Source organism: Pleurodeles waltl, chromosome 6 (genome assembly GCF_031143425.1).
Source record: "Pleurodeles waltl isolate 20211129_DDA chromosome 6, aPleWal1.hap1.20221129, whole genome shotgun sequence".
NCBI lineage: Eukaryota > Metazoa > Chordata > Amphibia > Caudata > Salamandridae > Pleurodeles > Pleurodeles waltl.
In genome coordinates, this window is record NC_090445.1 from 1,425,670,063 (window position 1) to 1,425,688,343 (window position 18,281).

The 18,281-nt window shown below is 43.9% G+C and overlaps 1 protein-coding gene across 2 annotated transcripts in view; it reads left to right on the plus strand.

Annotated features, from left to right (window-relative positions):
* The window catches only part of LRMDA (leucine rich melanocyte differentiation associated), a 2,333,900-nt gene that overhangs the window by 1,520,025 nt on the left and 795,594 nt on the right, over positions 1 to 18,281 (plus strand). For both annotated transcript variants that reach the window (XM_069240796.1, XM_069240797.1), the window contains exon 6: positions 303 to 429. In XM_069240796.1, the coding sequence (XP_069096897.1) occupies positions 303 to 429 (127 nt within the window). The remainder of the gene's footprint in view (positions 1 to 302; positions 430 to 18,281) is intronic.

Sequence of the window (18,281 nt, forward strand, 5' to 3'; positions counted from 1 at the left end):
AGGCTGACCAAGACCTTACAGATATTGATTAGATGCTGTACTTGTATTGGACAAGTTTTCCCCTTGCTCTGAAGGGTAAAATCAAATACAAACTGTGTGGCCAACACATTTTTGGTTTTGGGGTTTGAGCAAGACAATGGTGAGCTAGTGTTTGAATTCAGACAACAGCTATCAGTGTGTGCATTTTACATAAGTCCATGATAGACCATTACCAGAATGTCACTAATGTGTACCTCACCCCTCCGAAGTGCTGCCTGTCCAAGAGCAGAGTTCACTCATTCTTCATTCTCCTGACTTTCCAGGTATTTCGTTTTGCACAAGTTGACATGTCTGAAGTTCCTTGATACCCGACAAGTGACCAAAAGGGAGCTAGAGGAAGCTGTGGCTAGAGGAACATTCATGAAAGTGATGAAGCCTGTGGATGTGGAGGTAAGGAACATTCCTCTGTTTGGAGCCTGGCTGCAACATACTGTGTTTCCAGTCCCTGCGGTGATGGCCTGCATCAGGTCGGCTTCATCCCATCACGATCTCCTAAAGCAAACAACTTCATGCGAAGCCTTCAGCTCTGTATGAATTCCCACCTAAATCAGGCAGCACAATTTCTGCTTTTGGTCCATGAAAAAGGGATTTCATTTATTAGGTCTGCCTTGACGGTACACTGGTCTGTGAGTCATATTGTTACCATTTCTTTACAATATAATTAGAGTGGGGGTTGAATGGACCCAGTCGAATATTAACCTCCAATTTCAGGCTATTTGGTGTCTCATTCCGCTTTCCTAGCAGTGCTTCCATTCTATCTGAACCTGCTGCCTTTGGAATGCAGAAGGAACTGATTTACATCTGAAAAGTACACCCCTTCACCACAATGTGTACAGAAACAATCCTTTTTTCTACTTTTCCTTCTAGCATTGGCAAAGCCAATATGACATACTTTAATGTGATAAACTGGATTTGTGCATGCAACACATGTAAACGGCGTTGGGGAATTCCTGTGTTTACATGCATTGACACATTTACGCTAGATCTACTGAGTTTGTAAAACTGTGTCACCGGTTTCTAAATAGGCTGCCAAGTAAGTATATTATAGGTCTATTTCTAAATTTAACTAAAAAGGGAACGGAACAAACAACTTTTCACATTTTTCACACTGGTTAATTGTCACCTTAATGGAGAACAGTGGAAAAGTATTGATTTGCACTCTTTCCTATTCATCATCAGAAAAAACACGGCGCAAACAGCTATGTTTATGTTGTAAGGTGAAATGTGCCAGCTAAGCCTTTTCTCTGGGCCACACTCATAGAAAGTGGTGCGGCAAATGAGTGATTATAATTTGACAAGAGAAAAGGTATTTTCTTTGAACACAGCTCTGCTTTTCTCAGTCTTGTTCCGTGTAATGTGCTCTTGGGATATGTTAATTTCTCACTTGTTTGTGTTGTGTTGTCGCTGCCCATACTCACCTGTAGTCTCTCGTATGTGGTTGCAGAAATTAGGACTCGGAAGGCGCCAGCAGGCCATTTCCCCAACACAGGTCATACACCACCGACAAGACAATTAATTAGTTGGAAGAAGTAATTATTTAAATACTTTTGTTTTAAGATCAAAATATCATTAATCAACTTTAAAATCATGCAAAAAACATCTTATGCAAATTACTCTATTAATCGTTTTCACTGCACATCCTAAATCTATACAGATACGTATATATTTTACATTTTTGTAACCATACAATTTTTGACAGGATCCCTTCCTGTCCTGAACCTCCTTTGGACCACACAGGGACTGGTTGTCACCTGTATCCCTAGGGGGGGCGGCACCCCAGCTTCCTCTGTTCCTTGCCCCCATGCTCAGGGTTCCGCCCCCTCTCCAAACACCAATCAGCCAAGGGGTGTACCGCGGCGGCCCAGGGCATGAGCCCCGTGACCACCCCAGCAATCTGGGCTCCCTACCCCCAATCTGGTGTGTCCATCCGCAGGTTGAGCCCAGGACTTCAGGATCCTATCTCTGTTGTTATACCGGGGCCCCACCCTTGGGGTCCCCTCTGTTGCTTCAGGTTAATTTAGTCTCTCTTCTTCCGCCTATTCTAAGGAGAGGGTGGGTGGGTCAAGATGGTGGCCGAACGTCCGGGCCGCCGCGCCAACAAGAAGAAGGCCGAGCCTTCTGTGGGGGTGCTTTTAAGCCCCCAACTGGCTCGCGGCGGCCCAGACCGGTTCGGCCCATATGTTGATCCAACGTTCCTCCCAAGAGGAATTTCCGCTCCCACGTCTCGCGAGGCGTGAGAGCGGAAGCCTCGGCCAGCCTGCGCACAACTAGTGTGAGGTTTTGGCCCCGGCGTCCCCGACCCCTAAGGGGTCGCGCTCCCCCCATGTTGGGGGTGCGCTCTTCCAATCTCATTGATATTGGCTTTTGGGTTTTCTTATCTTGTTGCATTATAAATGACCTAGTCGGGCATTTGGAGGCCAAGTGTCTTCCGGTGGTTGTCTAAACGGTATTGTGCGTCTGCGGGTTAAATGGTTGTAACCCTGCTCTGGCCAGGCTGCTGCTAGCAGCACTTGGTGTGTCATTCATGGCGGGCAGTGATTGCACTGGGTAAGTTACTGAGCGCCAGTGCACAAAATCAGTGCAGCCAGTGTTAGCCCTGGCTACGTTGATCAGTGCCGGCACATCTAGCAGTGTGTAAAGCGTAGGTGTGTGGTTGAGGGATGGCACTATTAGTGTGTATTCAGTTCACAGCAGGCATGCTGTCAGTAAGTACACAGCTCAAGGTGGGCACTGTTAACTGGGTACTGTTCTCAGGCTCAGCAGGCATGTTAGCAGTTGGCATACCTCTCGGGGTTGGTGGTGCCAGCTGCGTGCCCACTGCTAAAGCATTGTTACCAGTAGGTATAAGGCTTCTTATTACACTATTAGGATTGTGTTTGGGTGGCAGTGCTGGCAGTGTGGCATCGTCAAGGGCTGGCAGCGTGGACATTTAGCTATGTTTAGCCGCGCTAACACAGACACAGGGGTAGATGGGCGAGTCCAGGGCCTGCTCAGGTGGGTATCATGCAGGCTGGGTGAGGCCCCTATGGCTTCATGACTGTAAGCCAAGGAGAGAAGGCCAGGAAGGGGGGATTGGTAGCCACACATGGATACTTATCCATGGTCGCCACAGATTGTGGGCTCGCTGCCATCTTACTGACAGTGTCAGCCACTATGGCACTGGCAGTAGTAGAAAGTGGATGAGGGCAAAAGGGGTGCACATGGATGAGAGGTACGCCGCATGAAAAAACGAAGATCTAAAATTAGCAGTCAGGTAACCTGTGCTTTCTGATCTGCCAAGTGCACACGTGGGCTTCTGAAGCCCCTCCAGTCTTGCATGAAAAGGTTCTGTACAAATTGAACATGCACAAAAAACCTACATATTACATAGAAGATCGTACAAATAAGAAACGAATGCATCATTAGCAGCCCCATTACCGCAGTACCTAATGAATTCACAGTGATGATTAATTCATACCGATTAAAGTGATAACAGCTTTTCTTGCTTAAGCGCAAATTTGACACGTTGTTTACCAGCGCCTTCAGTTATTTGAACATTTGCAATTTCAAACACATTAAATACTTTATCAGTGCGGCTCGCTGTCACGATTCTTTCCTTCAAACATCTTCCATTTCGGGCAAAAACAAAGTGCTGCAGTTGGCGTGAGCCAGGCCCAGGCACACTGATGCCTTACATGGTGATGAGAGGGGAGTGTTTCCTTCCCTTTCTTCAGTGTTTGTGGCAGGCGCATCCCTCTGATTTCACGTTGAGACAGGGACAGTATTCTCGCTTTGTAAATCCATCACCTCAAGCCAAGAGCTTGATAGCAACATCAAACAGGTGAATAGGTCAGAAAACTTGCGCGAAGCACCATTATCAAGTATTGGTGATAGTTTGCTTCTCCATCTAGTCATAGGCTCGGAAACACATTTTTTAGGTTCCGCGCTTCTCAGTTTTCTCTAGATCCAAGAGCATTGTTAATACAACTGTTTTCTAAGGAAATGCTATTGATTGCAGAACTTATTTTCCTTCAATATTGTTTATTCTACACATGCTGCTGCCCTTTGTGAGTTTACTATCAGAATATTAAGATTTAAAAGTCAACCTGCCATAATTTCTAATGTGGAGTACCAGAATATTGCGAAGGTGAATACACATAGTTTTACAATACTTAACTCCACATATGTGTACTGTGTTTGTGTGTGTGTGTGTGTAATTCTTCAAAACTTCCTCTCACGTAGACACGTAGACTAGACTCGATTCAGACTAGTCTTGTTCACACGTTAAACTGCTCTGAACTTAACATCCAATCATAATTCAACCATTTGTTTCCTGTCCCACTTAACTCTCTCCCTTTCAGTTTTTTAGGTATGTTGACATTTATATTGTACTCAAAACTCGTTGTATATGTATGCTTTACTGTAAAACACACTGAGACTCCTCTTACATGTATAGTAACCCTGTTTAAATAAGTAAAATAAGTCCATGACTAATACCCTGGGTGCATGATAGTGAGGAACTATTTACAATTAATTGTTGTCAGTAGATCTCAAAATGTAGCTATGGATCCAACATGGTGACCTCCTTAAGTTTTGGCTCAGCTGGACTGCTATATCTCCACTAGATATTTGTCTGTCCCTATTACACCACAGTCCTCATAAATTCCTAGAGTGAAGGGACATCCCCCAAACCCCTGATACTCCCTTGCACATTTTCTTTCCTGAAGACCTTATCCAAAGACAGTTTTGAAGGATGAATGCATCATAAACCCTTGGGCTTTATTATCTATGCCTCCTTCATGTGTATCTACTAATACTTTGGCTTTAAACAAAATAAAATAAAAATGATATTGAGGGCAGGATTTTCCCCAGTGTTATGCTGTCAGCTCTTCCATTGGGTCGGGAAATGCTCCACTACCCTCCTAAATGTAAGATATTGGAGTGGGGCACCAAGTTTACCATTGCCATGGAAACTTAAAAGGATTTTGTTTTCATTGAAATGAGAAAAAACAGCTGAAAAAAGTGCATTAGATTTTGCCGGAACATAGTGCTCTTGTCGTTTGCTGGTTGGGTACATTGTCAGACACTAGGGAAAATATTAAGAAAATATCACTGTCCAATGTGCTTGTGATGCACAACACCTGTTGCTGATAAGTGAACGACGGGAGAAATTAAAAAGAAATCTAAGCCCTTCGACTAGATAAATGTTCAGAGTGTTTACAAACGGAGACAAATATGATCGACTGAAAGCCATCCAATGAAGAGCGAGACTTGGATGCACAGTGTGGCTTTTTGTCTTTTTCTGACCTTGTCCAAAGGAAATTGCTGGGCATAGCCTTTATTCGTGCGTAATAGACCTTGGGTTACGTTGTTAGTTTTTGACACACTGTGCACTCACCCCCCATGTCATTAGAATTCACTATGCGACTGAAGGCTCAGAGTGTATGAGTTGTCCTTCAGCTTCACCCCTCCTTAATGAATGTATTTTGTGACAATAAGTTGGGCGCAGGTGTTTTCAGTCAGGTATGGTGAGGTGCCTGATGGATTTCACCAGGTATTTGTATACACACAGACAAAACACACACACTCTCTCTCTCTCCCTCTCTCTGTCTCTCTCTACCCCTCTCTCTCTCTCTCCCCTTCTCTCTCTCCCCCCTCTCTCTTTCCCTGTCCCTCTCTCTCTGCTTGAAAGGACTTTAAAAATGTTGGTTATTTCACTAAATAATGTGCTTTCTCTGTTAGTAGACTTACCAATACACATTTCCCTCCCTTTGCACTGCCCCTTAAGCATCTGTCATGTGCCCTGCTTGTTGTATAATGTATTTTACCATTATGTGCCAACGTGATTGTCAGAAAATCTGAAGCTAACACCAGGCGCGGCTCCTCCATTAGGGTAGAGGAGCGTTTACACTCCCTGACAGTAGCGGCAGCTGCAAACCTTTCACCAAAAAACAATAATGAACTGTGTTTATTGTAAGGGTGGGGCCACAGGCTGTGACGAGCACTGAGGGAGAGTGCACAGCACTCCCCCTCAGTGCGCATGTATGTTTGGCTGGCCGTCTTGGGCCAGCCAAACACACATGCGCAGTAGGCTCTCTCCAGCTCAGCAACACAGTTGCCGGGCTGGAGCAAGCCTGCACAGGCTCCCAGTCTGCCTGGGAGTGGCCTAGCTGGACGTGCCCAGCTATTCCTGATGCTGCTTTGAGCAGGGTCAGGATTGGCTGCGGGGCAGGCTGGGAGCCTGTGCCTGCATGCTGCAGAGGAGACGGAGGAGCAGAGCAGCGTCGTGCCAGTAAGTTTTTTTTTTTTTTTTTTTTTTTTAAATAAATTGTACCCCCTCCCACCCCTTTATGCCGCACCCACCTCATGTGAGTGCAGCGAGCCGTGACTGACTAACACCTCCCAATCATACTGACCAAGCTGCGCCCCTGCTTGTGAAAACTTATGAGAAATGGACCAGTTTTTGGAATGACGTTCAGGAAGTCACCCACATTTCTTAAGTACATCTGAAACAGGCCTGATTCTCGTAAGTAATTCCCTGATGTGTATTACATCCTGAAAGTATCCTTACGGAGGGCACACAGCAACACTTTTCTGCCGTAGAAAACATAAATCTAACAAAATATGACAGAATTTAATCACCTGAAAAACAACATCATGAGACATAATCTCACCTAAAAAAAAAGTCTACGCCCCACCAACTTCACTGACTTAAGGGAGGGTAGGTAAAAGGTAGATCCCAAGTCTGCAGCAATTTCTGGTGGCTGCAGGTGTCCCCTGGCGGCTAGAAATTGTGGTCACGATGAGGAGGGCAGGACGTAGAGCCCGAGCCTACCCTACCACACTGCAACTTTTAACTGAGTTGGCCTGAGGCCACGTCCTCCCACCACCTCCAGCCACCACAGGAACTTCCTGCAGCACTAGGTCCCTTCAAGAAAGGATGGCAGGCCAGGCCCAGTGTAGGACCAACATCTTTTGGCCCACCATCTAAACCTCATCCCGCCGTGCCCTCCATAATGTGAGTTCTTTCAATTTTGGGAAGAGCCTTTGAGCATTCTGCTCACAATCATTTACATATGGCAGTGAATCACCACCATCTTATCATGAATCACATTCTTTCAAGGGTGGATGCCTGTTTCTTCTTGGGGTCTGGCGTGCTTCCTTTTGCTTTTCATGCTGCTCCATAATTTATTTTGCTCAGTGGTGTAACAAAAAATTATTGCCACCCTGCAGAATGTGATGAGAGGCACCTCAAGCCTCCCATTTCTCACAGATATTCATTGGCCTTCGGCTGAATGTGGCCTCTCTAGATGTGTTGGAGGCCCCTTGGTGGATTAGGGGCCACCCTGCACCACAGGGGCTGCAGGGGCCTGCATTGTGCCTCTGATTTTGCAAGTGAAGCCAGGGTCCACTGCATTGGGAAAACTGTCTTCATCTAAACATTCTGTTTACAGTGCGCAGTCCCAAGGAGATTGCAAGGATCCATTTTTTTGTAATTCTGTGTACTTTGAAATTGTTGAGTGGTGAAGAATGTTCTCTGTATGAGTCAGGTTATTATTTGCATTAATTGCAGTTCATAAATAATTTACAAATCAAAAGGTTGCTTGCAGCACATCTACATAAACTGTTACCATTGTCACTCAGCAGTTATTTTGTAATGCATATATCTTCAAAACTACTAAACTCATGTGCACCATCCCAAAAAAAGAAACGTTGTGCTTGAAGTTATATCAGCCTGCCAAATCTGGGGTCATTATATTCCCGGAGAGCAAACTTTTCTAGGCTGCTAAAAATGAAAAAAAATGTTTCATCACTTCAAAAAGAGTTATTCTCGTTGGCCAATTAACTTGAAGTGTAAAACCAATAAACGTAACTGAATAGCAAATTCGTATAGATGCACCAAAATTGTTAGGAATCTAATATTATTGTGTACTATATATACATTTGTACAGGGGTCACATGTATGTATTACCATTGTTGAGCCTGGGGAGTAGCCTTGATTCACAAGAAGCAGAGCCAGCCTTGAGTGGGTCATGAGGTCCCGTAACAGTGCTTGTTACGTGTCACTATACGCTGATCTGCATGTACCATTTAATGGCTACTATCTTTCATGTGTAGAAGTTACTACTAAATATATTTAACCAAAGACACAGCACAAAGGATAAATACCTACAGCAAAATGGAACCATCATTAAATAGGTCATGTTAGCATAGGGTATTTTCCTATAAGAGAGCTTTTTAATGTGGAATCACATAGGCATTAAAGCTGTGATTTCTCAAATTAGCTAAAGCGTGCTATAGGAAGAATGTGGAAACTATTCTTGCACATTGAAACAAATGTGTGAATCCACATTTATTAGCCCATTTGTTCTGTTTTGTGGTTCGACAAAATGTATAATTTGAGATCTAGGAACCATCACAATAAATAATGCTGCAACATACTGAAAATAAATGATCTTACTTGTACTGCTTATCCTATTAAAAACATAATCTACAAATGAAAATTAACCTGTATTTTGGGCCAATAAAGCCAAATTGAGAGCATGATACTATTTAAAAGCCACTCTGCCTTCAGACTCTCATTTTATTATGAGAACAGAACCTCTTGATGCATTATTGTGGAGGAGGCACTGAGGAGCAATTAGTTAATTTCACTTTTTAGATTTCATCCAAAAGGACCCATAACATAGTTTTTTAGGGGATAATAACTATGTCGTGTATGGCTGGAGAGTCCGCGTGGCACATGAACATCCCGGATATTCCGAGGACAAGGGCGATGCATTTGGGAGAGGATGAATCGTTGCGAAATCTAACCAGGAAAACATCCCAGATGAAACAAATACAATTGTCTTGTTGACACGTATATAATTCCCCCCTGTAAGCCCTCCTGGAGGCAGGCCATATACATGAGCTACACTCGTTTTGTCCAATATGCTGTGGCACTAGAACGAGTTTTAGTGCGGGGGTGCTGTCCACTCATAGGTATTTGACAATGTTTCTTTCCAAACATAAAAAAAAATGGAAAGTAAACATTTAAAGGACCCCTTTAATGAAAATTCTACATCTAAAGTCTTTCACGTTTTGGGGAGTGTTGCAGCGCCTCCCACACCCCTAGCGCGTGTCTCACCGGCAATACGTGGCTGGTTCAGCACTTTTCCAGGGGTATTTTAATCTCCAGAGTCATCACTGACGTCACGTAAGCTGTACGGGTATTTAGGAGGGGAGGGGCGGCCGAGAGAGGGAGGGAGGCAAATATCGCAGCCCAAAGAAGAGCGGGCCTGTGTAATCAGTCTTGTGCTCCCACCCAGCCCTCTGGTGTTGGGTCCTCACGTTGCTGTCCCTTTGTTCCGTCTCGGTGGTGTGAGAGGCACTGGAGTGTGGAGAAATGGTTTAACGCATGAGCTGAATACAGGCCTTATAAACCCCGTTAGGTAGCGGGGCATGGGACCAAACGAGGCAGCATAATTTAACGACCCGTGCGTTGTCTCGTTTCGCCGGCATCTGCATAGATGAAAGCGGGAGGCGGCTGTCCGGTGCAAATTGCCTCGCTGGGCGTGACAGGCCTTCACATCGGAGCGACAGCCCAAGAAAACGACAGTCAGAACTGCTTAATTGTGTCCCCGATTTGTAATTATTCACCCCGGCTTTTGTGACAAGTGCCACTGTCATCTCTCTGACATTATGATTTAAAGCAGTGACTCCGTTTCTGACTGTGATTTGTGCACTGATGTGCCGAATTCTTCTCGCAGAGAACCTGAAAAGAGAATTCACCGTACACCCGCCTACACTCGCAGTTCTGTCTCTTTTTCAGACCTCCAGCAGTTTGTTGATATTTATAACGAAATCTGTCAGTTCTAATTTGGACCACGGAATTTCGCTTTGGGGAAAGAAAAAATATGTATCTTTAAAAATATCTTCCATCGATAATATAAAACATCACAAGTAATTCGAATACAATAAAATAAAGAAAAAAAGAAACATGGCCGGCAAAAGGGCGCAGTGATTTATACAGTTGCTGATGACTTCTAGCGTGACCTCCACGTGACGAGTTTAAGGTCCAACAGGCCCAAATCAGAGATGAATAAATCGAGTACTGTTATCCAGTATTGGTAATGTTGATTGTAACATCACTTAAAAACTCCAGGAGCTGTGTTGATAAATGTTTTATTAAAAACAAGTTAGTACAACCGGTTAAAAGCAATCCTTTGAAATTGACTTTCTTTGTTTCTTTAGCTTGGGAAGAGTGGTATGTGGGCAGCAGAGGACTGCCATGAGACAAACATTGGCAAAGTCATTAGGTCTGGCTTGCATTTGGAATTCTGATCAAAACATTAAAACGATGTCTGTCCTGAAAAATCTAAGCGAAAATGATTGCCTTCTGTACAGAATGCTCCCTGAGATTATTCATTTTTGTGATAATTCAGTATGCTTTTAAGATGTAGAATAGTCCCTCAAACATTAGAAAGCAAGCACACTACATGATGTGGAATGATACACCAAACAGCCAATTGTGTGATATGAGAGAGAGAGACGTCTCCTGGTGGAGGCAAAGCCCACTTTGTGTATATCTTAAAGAATTGGTAACACTCGCTGTATCCAGTTGTGCTGTTAGGCAGACCAAAAACTAGGAACTGAGCCATCTGATTGTCAAGCAAGTTTTAAGTCTGTCTCCTCTACCACACTCGGACGTACTATGGGCCGTCACAAAAGAGTCAAACATTTCTTCAATAAAACATTTGTCAGTTCCTGTTTTCAACAGCAATATTTACACATCCATAACAACAATACTCATAGAAATGCTGTTCCATGTGGCACAGCACGTTAAAAAGTCTTCAAAGTGAAAAGTTTTTTTTGCCCATGAAGACACCCCTTCACTACACCTCAACTAGTAGTAGGGGCGGGTGTTAGCTATATCCCTCAACCAGTTGGTGTGAGGGGGTGTTTAGCTCTTTCCCCTCCCCACACTAGGTTTACTGAGGCCTTTTTCCCATGTGAAGTTCTAGGTGTTTCCAGAGTTGGAGGTGAAGAGACCTTTGTGAATTGTGAGTTTGTGAGTGTGCATAAACTCACAAAGGTTAGAATCCCTGGAATGCCCACTCGCTGCCCTTGGGATTAGAGTAACTCATGAAATGTCTGTAGCAATCATTTTATGAGTATCAAAACTAGTTACTTCAAGGAGATGGAGGGGAAAATGAAATAGCTGCTGTTTGCTAATTGAGTTGCTGGATAAATGTCTTTTTAATCAGAAGAGTTAAGATATGATACATGCTCTCTTGGCGTAATGGTGAAATTGTAGCTGTTCTTGAGGTAATGCACATGATTTGAGAAAGACCAAGCCTATGGTAAAATGCGGTGCTTGGAGGTTCTTTCATGAAAGGGCAAAACCTGATCATGTGGTAGCGAGCTGTTCTTTTGGTGCTGGCCATCAATGGAAATAGCCAAACCCATGGTAGCATGCTGTCCTGTGGTTTCATAATGGTTGAACAAACAGACCATGATATCATGTACTTGGAGGTCCTTTTTTGTGTTTGGATAAAGGCTAAACATGGGATAAAAGACTATATGGAGGTGGTAAACATAGCCGGACACAGAACATTGCTCAAAATAATACGCTCTTCCAGGGTTCTGGGCAGGGTTGAGTGAATACTAGACACAAGGTAAGTGACTGTTCCAATTGTGTTGGTTATTGTTAGGCAAACACATGTATTGGTCATGGGCAGCGGTAGACTGGACATGAGGTGACAGATGGCCCAGAGGTGCTGTGATGTTAGATTAAGACCAAAGGTGATATTAGTTGCTGGAAATTAAATGTTTATGACATTTCAAGCCTCTTTATTTGCACAGGCTGTGGCTAGTCAAGCAGTAAAGATCGTGTTTGTTGCATTTACTGTTGGTGGCCATAATTACAAATACATTGAAAATATTTCTGTTAACACTTTGAGACGTCTGCTGAAACTGGTTACACAATTAAGCTAACCCATTCGTTTTCCTTAGAGGAACAACACGAAGCTAGGCAAAGACCAAATATAAGATAGGATAGCAGCTGTTAGTATTACTTAATAAACTGATGCTCATTGTAGTGGCATTAAAAGGATGAAGTGCTGAGTTAACAGGATTTCAATCTTTTGGTCTACTGGTTGCACCAAAAGTCAACAAGGAGTGATTAACTCGCTGAGCCATGGAGCTATACAAATTTCGTGCACAAAGATGAGGTGACGGAACATCCGGGCTGGCCACAGAATGTCACACTTATTTTTTTAGGCACAGGGAGGCAAAGTTCCCTCTAATTTTTTTCCTTTATGTGCACCAATAAAGTCCCTTTGTGCACTACAGTCAAGGACAGTGTGCACTGAAGACAAGCAACAACTTAATATGCAAGCATGTGCAGCGTGCAAGCTACCAAATTCAGTGGCACAACAAGAGTACCATCGGCCTTAATTTAAACCAGACAAAAATTGACCTCCCCTCACCTTTGGCTTGGTATAAAAAATAGACCCATTTCAGAGTCACAGTGAGCTCCTTGCACCTCTGAGCACCAGTGACACTGAATCTTGTGACCCTAATCATTCAATGTACCATTCTTGTCTCTTCGCTATTGTCATGAATCTCATCTCCTCCTCGCACCTTTTCTTATCCCTCTCCACTTCTCTCTTTTTCTAAAGTTTTTCTTGTCTCCTTGTGCCTCCTTATCTTTCCCACTTTTCTTTCTCCCTTCCCACTCTCCTCTACTTCTCCCTCAACCTGCCTCCTCTCTCTTCCAGTCTACACCCTACCATTCTCTCTTTCCCAAACTCTCTGACATCCTTGATTGTTATCTTTGTCTACCTATCTCCTTTTTTTGAAAATCTGTTTAATTCAAGTTTTTAATTTGTTACATTAGAAGAACAAAACAACAAAACGCCCCCTCTGGATGAAAGCTCCTAGGCAGCAACCATGTGCAAAACCACTTAACTACTGTACTAACGCATTTCGTTAACCCATGAGATTAACCTATCGAACTAGTGCTCAGGTGTTGCCCCGATAGTCTTCTAAATGTCCCTTTCAATCTCTTGCCTCCAATCTGGTTACTATCACCTTTTGTTTGTCCTTATCATCCTTCCTTCTTTTTTCCTTTTTCCCTAATTTCTATGTTTCACAGCTCTTTCTTTTTCTCAGCAATTCTTGCTTATTCACAACTTCCCTTTTACTATCTCAATCCCATAGGTCATCCTCTCCACACATGCCCCCTTTTGTCTCTACTTTCAAATCCCTGTTTCCCCCATCCTCCCCTCCAAATCTTCTTCCCTCCCCATCTTTCTATTATTTATGCCCTTCCTATTATTCTACTTTCCTATCCTGCCCTTTTCTTTCTTTCCAGTCTCCTATCTTGTCGCCTTTTCTTTACACTCCTATCTTTATCATCATTCTGTCCTTCCTACATTCTTTGTCTATTTTCCAGTGCGGGGACTTTCCTGTCTTTATTCTCTCTACTCCATATCCCATTCTCACTGTACCCTTCTGTGTCCCTCCTCTATTTCCTTCCTCAATATCACTCCTCTATACTTGCCCACTCCTCCTCCCAACCTCTTTCTATCCAGGTCTACTGCATTCCAACCTTCTGTTTTTCTTCATTTCCATTGCCTTTTCACCTTATCTATCAACCTCCACTCTGTCCCCTTGTCCTATTTTTTCTTCCTAATGGCAAGCTTCTCCACAAACCCAGTGACTGAAGGTCTGGCATGTGCACTCGAGGTGAGAACTCTCGTCACTGATGACCTCCCCATTCTGAGTAGCCTCTGGCTCTTACGCAGCATGGTCCAGACTCTTACACCTCCTAACCTCAGGTTGCCGGCCTCCAACCATTGTGCGTATATGGGGCCTAGGTTGCCAGCCCGCTCCCGTTGCCACAGTGCATCTGCGGGTACCCTGAGGCTGTGCCAGGCCTTGGAATGTACCTCTATCCAAGTAACCCTTACTGTGCGCATATGCATGCCCTGCATTTCACCAGATGGAACGCGTGTCAGCCTTCAAGACCCATGTGCAGAGCCCCCCACCTCTTCACAGAGCTCTAACTCTATCCAATTCTGCTAAGGTTCCTTCACTGGGCCTTCCAGAACCCAGTGCTTATGTCCCCTTTCACTCTGAGTTCTCCACAGTACTGACATGCTTCTTCCCTGCAAGCCAGTCTATGAGTCCTTCATATCCCTGCCCCTGTGCTGACATGCCCCTCTCTGACCTCAGCCTTCCAAATTCTACCTCCAGTGCTGGCTTCTGCCCTCTAGTGAGAGCAGACTGATTCTCGGAACTCTATTTCACATGGGTAAGGATTATTGTATGCCTGGCTACTCATTCTCATTTGCACTAAAAGGAGCGTACAGCCAAAAGCTATACCTTGATGAGCTGTTACCCAAATCATTGGTGCTCAGTCTATCGCCCTCGGATTGAGACTCCGCCTACCGCCATGGTTTTCGTGGCTTCCTTACCGCCATGAAAACCATGGCCGTAGGCACTATCAGTGACAGGGAATCCCTTCCCTGTCACTGATAGGGGTCTTGCCCACCCCCCTGTCCTCTCCAAACCCCCCCTACAATCACGCCCCCCTTCACACACACCCATTCCCACACGCATCCATGCATGCATACATCCATTCACACACACATCCACACACACTTTCATACATACACGCAGACAGCATTCACACAACACAACATACACGCACTCACGCCTCCATACATGCACACACATTCAACACGAAACACACACCCTCATCCACGCAAGCACAAACATTCACACACACACCCACACACAACACCCCCCAATTCCCTTCCCTGTCGGAGCACCCACTTACCTGTGTTCAGGTCGTCCTTCGGCAGGAGACAGGACGGGGAGCTGCTGCCAGCAGCAGCAGCGTCAGCCAGCAGAACCCCACCAGGCTGTATTATGGGTCATAATATGACTGGCGGCGGTCTACTGGCGTTACACTGCTGGTGGCAGCAGAGCCACCCTACTGCCACCCGCATGGCCACAGCCGGATTTCCGCCATTCTTCTGGTGGAAATCCGACTGTGGTCATAATACGGCACATGGCTGGTAGCCACGGCGACGGTCTTTTGGCGGCCGTCGCCACGGCGGTAGGAGGTTTTTACTGCCAATGTCATAATGAGGGCCTGAAACTCTTCCCAAGACCACACACATATATCCTCTCCCTCCACCCTCTATGATGCCCTTAAGTATGACGGACTCCGAGGAGTGGAGGGAAGATAGTGCATGAGCGAGATGCTGCTGGCTGTGGGAGAAAGGGGTAACCTAGAGGTTTGCAAGCAGCTTTGATAACAATTCATAGGTCACTGTGCTATAGTAGGATTGTAACTTATGAATTGCACATAATAAAAGGATCTCTGTGACGAAAGCAGTAACTCACTTAGCTAGCCACATAAATACTGTTCTGTTTGCATGGTGCACTTTCTTTGCAGCAGGCATATTAATCCTTGGCGCTACCTTAGATGTCAAAACTGCCTCTAGACAAAACTCCGATCTCTCTATAGCAGGCCCATTGATCATTTGGTCCTGGAAGTGGCCAGGGCACTCCCAGAGACAGCCTGGGTGCATGGAGAGGCAAGGTTGCGCACACACGCAGTATAAAGGAAACATAGCAGCCTAAAGGGATCATAGCAGGGAGGCTAAGTGATTTGCCCAGAATCACAGGCTGCTGAGGCCACGTTGAGATTAGAGCTTGGTTCTACAGTTACAAAGTCGGCAACTTTGCCACTAATGCCATATCTGTGTGACTCTGACAGTTCCTGAGGTAAAACCTGAACAGGCCCTACAGGACACAAAATGGTTAACAAATTATGCTTACCATTTTGGTGACCAAGTCGTGAGTCCGGCAATCACCTATGGGAGGAATATCATACCCCCTAAAGCCAACACCTTTCAATGCTAGTCATCACACTTTAAAGGACTGATGGAATAAATACATGTTTGTTTGCTTTCATGTTCTCATGGTCGGATTGGATATTTTACAATAACTGACAAGGCGTAATCAGTATAATAGGCAAATACGCTTTAATTAGCTCTTGCTCTGGAGCAATTTTTTGCAGAATTGTCATTGAAGGTAATTACTTCAGAGCTTTTGCCTTCACAGCATTGTCAAGATTTTTCATGTGCATTGCGCTACATCTTGTATTTTATAGCAATCTGTGTTGTCATATCATGTCCTAGAAGGAGAGTTTATCTTGTTAACACTGCTGCAGAAACCTTTTACTTCAGCTGCTGCACACAGAATCTGTTTAGTGTTTTTTTTTTTTTTGAGGGTTCTTAGGCCTAGTTTTTCCACATTGTGACCAACCTAGAGTGAGCTCTTTGCTTTACTGCTTTGTATTCTGAAATTAGAATTAACTTCCTTATTGTTAAGGCGCTACTGAGAACTCAGATTTAGTGTGAGCTATAGGAAAAAAAAATCTATAATTACGGACAATGTCCAGAGTGCTAAGAGTGAGGCCGTTTGTATTCCAGCAAATCAACAATAAAAATATTGTTTTGTCAAAATATTGTATCCAGAATATCAATAACCCCTATCTCATGAAGAGAAGTATGGAGTTTCTGCTATTAAATCCACATCTATGTACCTTGGAAACAATAAAACAAATATATATATCTATCATCAAAGAATGCAACTATGAAGTTAATCATATTACATTTATGCTTAGCTTTATTCATACCTTCAGGTTACAGGGGGGTCGATATTTTGCATACAATATTTTGGCAGGACAATATTAAATCTTGATATTATGGTAGTACACAGTGAGCTTATGCTATTGTGGAGTATGCTGCTATTTGATGCAAGAGTATGTGCACTAGAATCTTTGTAGTCTAGCAACAGATTTTCATTTTACACCCTCCATCTGTTAGAGCTTTTGGTCTGTTTGCACCCTGGGTGAAATCAGTGTTGGCACCCTCCCAAAACACGTGGTGAAAACACAAGAAGGAGGAATGTTCTGTTTTCTTTGGTCCAGGTGACAGAGCTCCAACATATACTGACATGGAAGTGAATAAACTGCATCTAAAATAATCCAAACCCATTAGAAAGGTTTATTCAAACATCCAATGAGACTGGCTCTTTATATTTTTTAAAGTAGAAAAAATGTTTCCCTATAGAAAAAAAAAAAAATCAAACCGACATGTGCGTAAAATAAAACAAACACCCCTCTTGCCTCACCGAGATTAGCAAAAAGCTTTTGAGGCTAAGTAAACGAGTCACAATAAATAACAGTAAATGCAAAAGGGGTCATATTAATGTGATTATTGACAAAGACAATGAATATGGAATCTGTGGCTGTGTTAGAAATGTCCCTAACCCCATGCAGAGCACTGAAACGTTGAGGCCTTAGAAACTGGGCACTTTCTTCCTATAGCGTTTCATTATTTATTGGGTATCCAGAGAAGTAATCAAATAACGTGGATTTCTGTGAGATACATTCACTTGCTGTTTCCAGTCAAGATGATGTGTAGTAAATGGATTTCAGATGGGTCAAGAAGATGCAATACATATACCTTGTTTCATTGTTTCGTAAGGCAATACTGTAGGAAATTGGTCTATTGCTTGACTGAGGTGTGAGCCCTGGTCATACAGTAACCACAGTCCTTCTCAGGGCGAGGCACAAGCCAACATTAAATTAACCAGTGCTCAACCCTCTGGTAGCTTGGCAGAGAGCAGTCAGGCTTAACTTAGAGGCAGTGTGTAAAGTATTGTACAACATTTCAAACAGTAATAAAGTGAAAAAACACCACACAAAAAGGGCCCACACCAGATCAGAAGAATAGACTAATTATTAATGAATTCTATAAGACCAAAACAACAAAAGTCCAATTAGTAGAGCAAGAGTATTGCAATTTTAAAGCTTTCTGGGAAAAGTAGCACCAAAAACCACAAAGTGGCAACTGTGGATATCTAGTAGTACCAGCCCAGAACGAAGTCACAAGTGCAAGCCGACTGCAATAGAGCATTGGCCTGCTACAGGGATTCACTTAAGTCCGCTGGTATCTTACATTCTGGTGCATGGTCTGTGCCGTGTTGCTTAGTGAGACATCACGCCATCTAGCATAATTTCTGATGAAGCTGTGTGACGAGTCTTTGCAGAGCTTTGTATTGACTCCAAGGACCAGAGCGGCCTAGCTTGATGGGTCTGTGTGTTGCTTTGCATTAGTTCCCATGAGCTGGCAGTTGTTGGGAAAGGTTTTAGGTCAGTCTGCGTCAATTCTGATGAGGCCACAGATGGGCTTGGT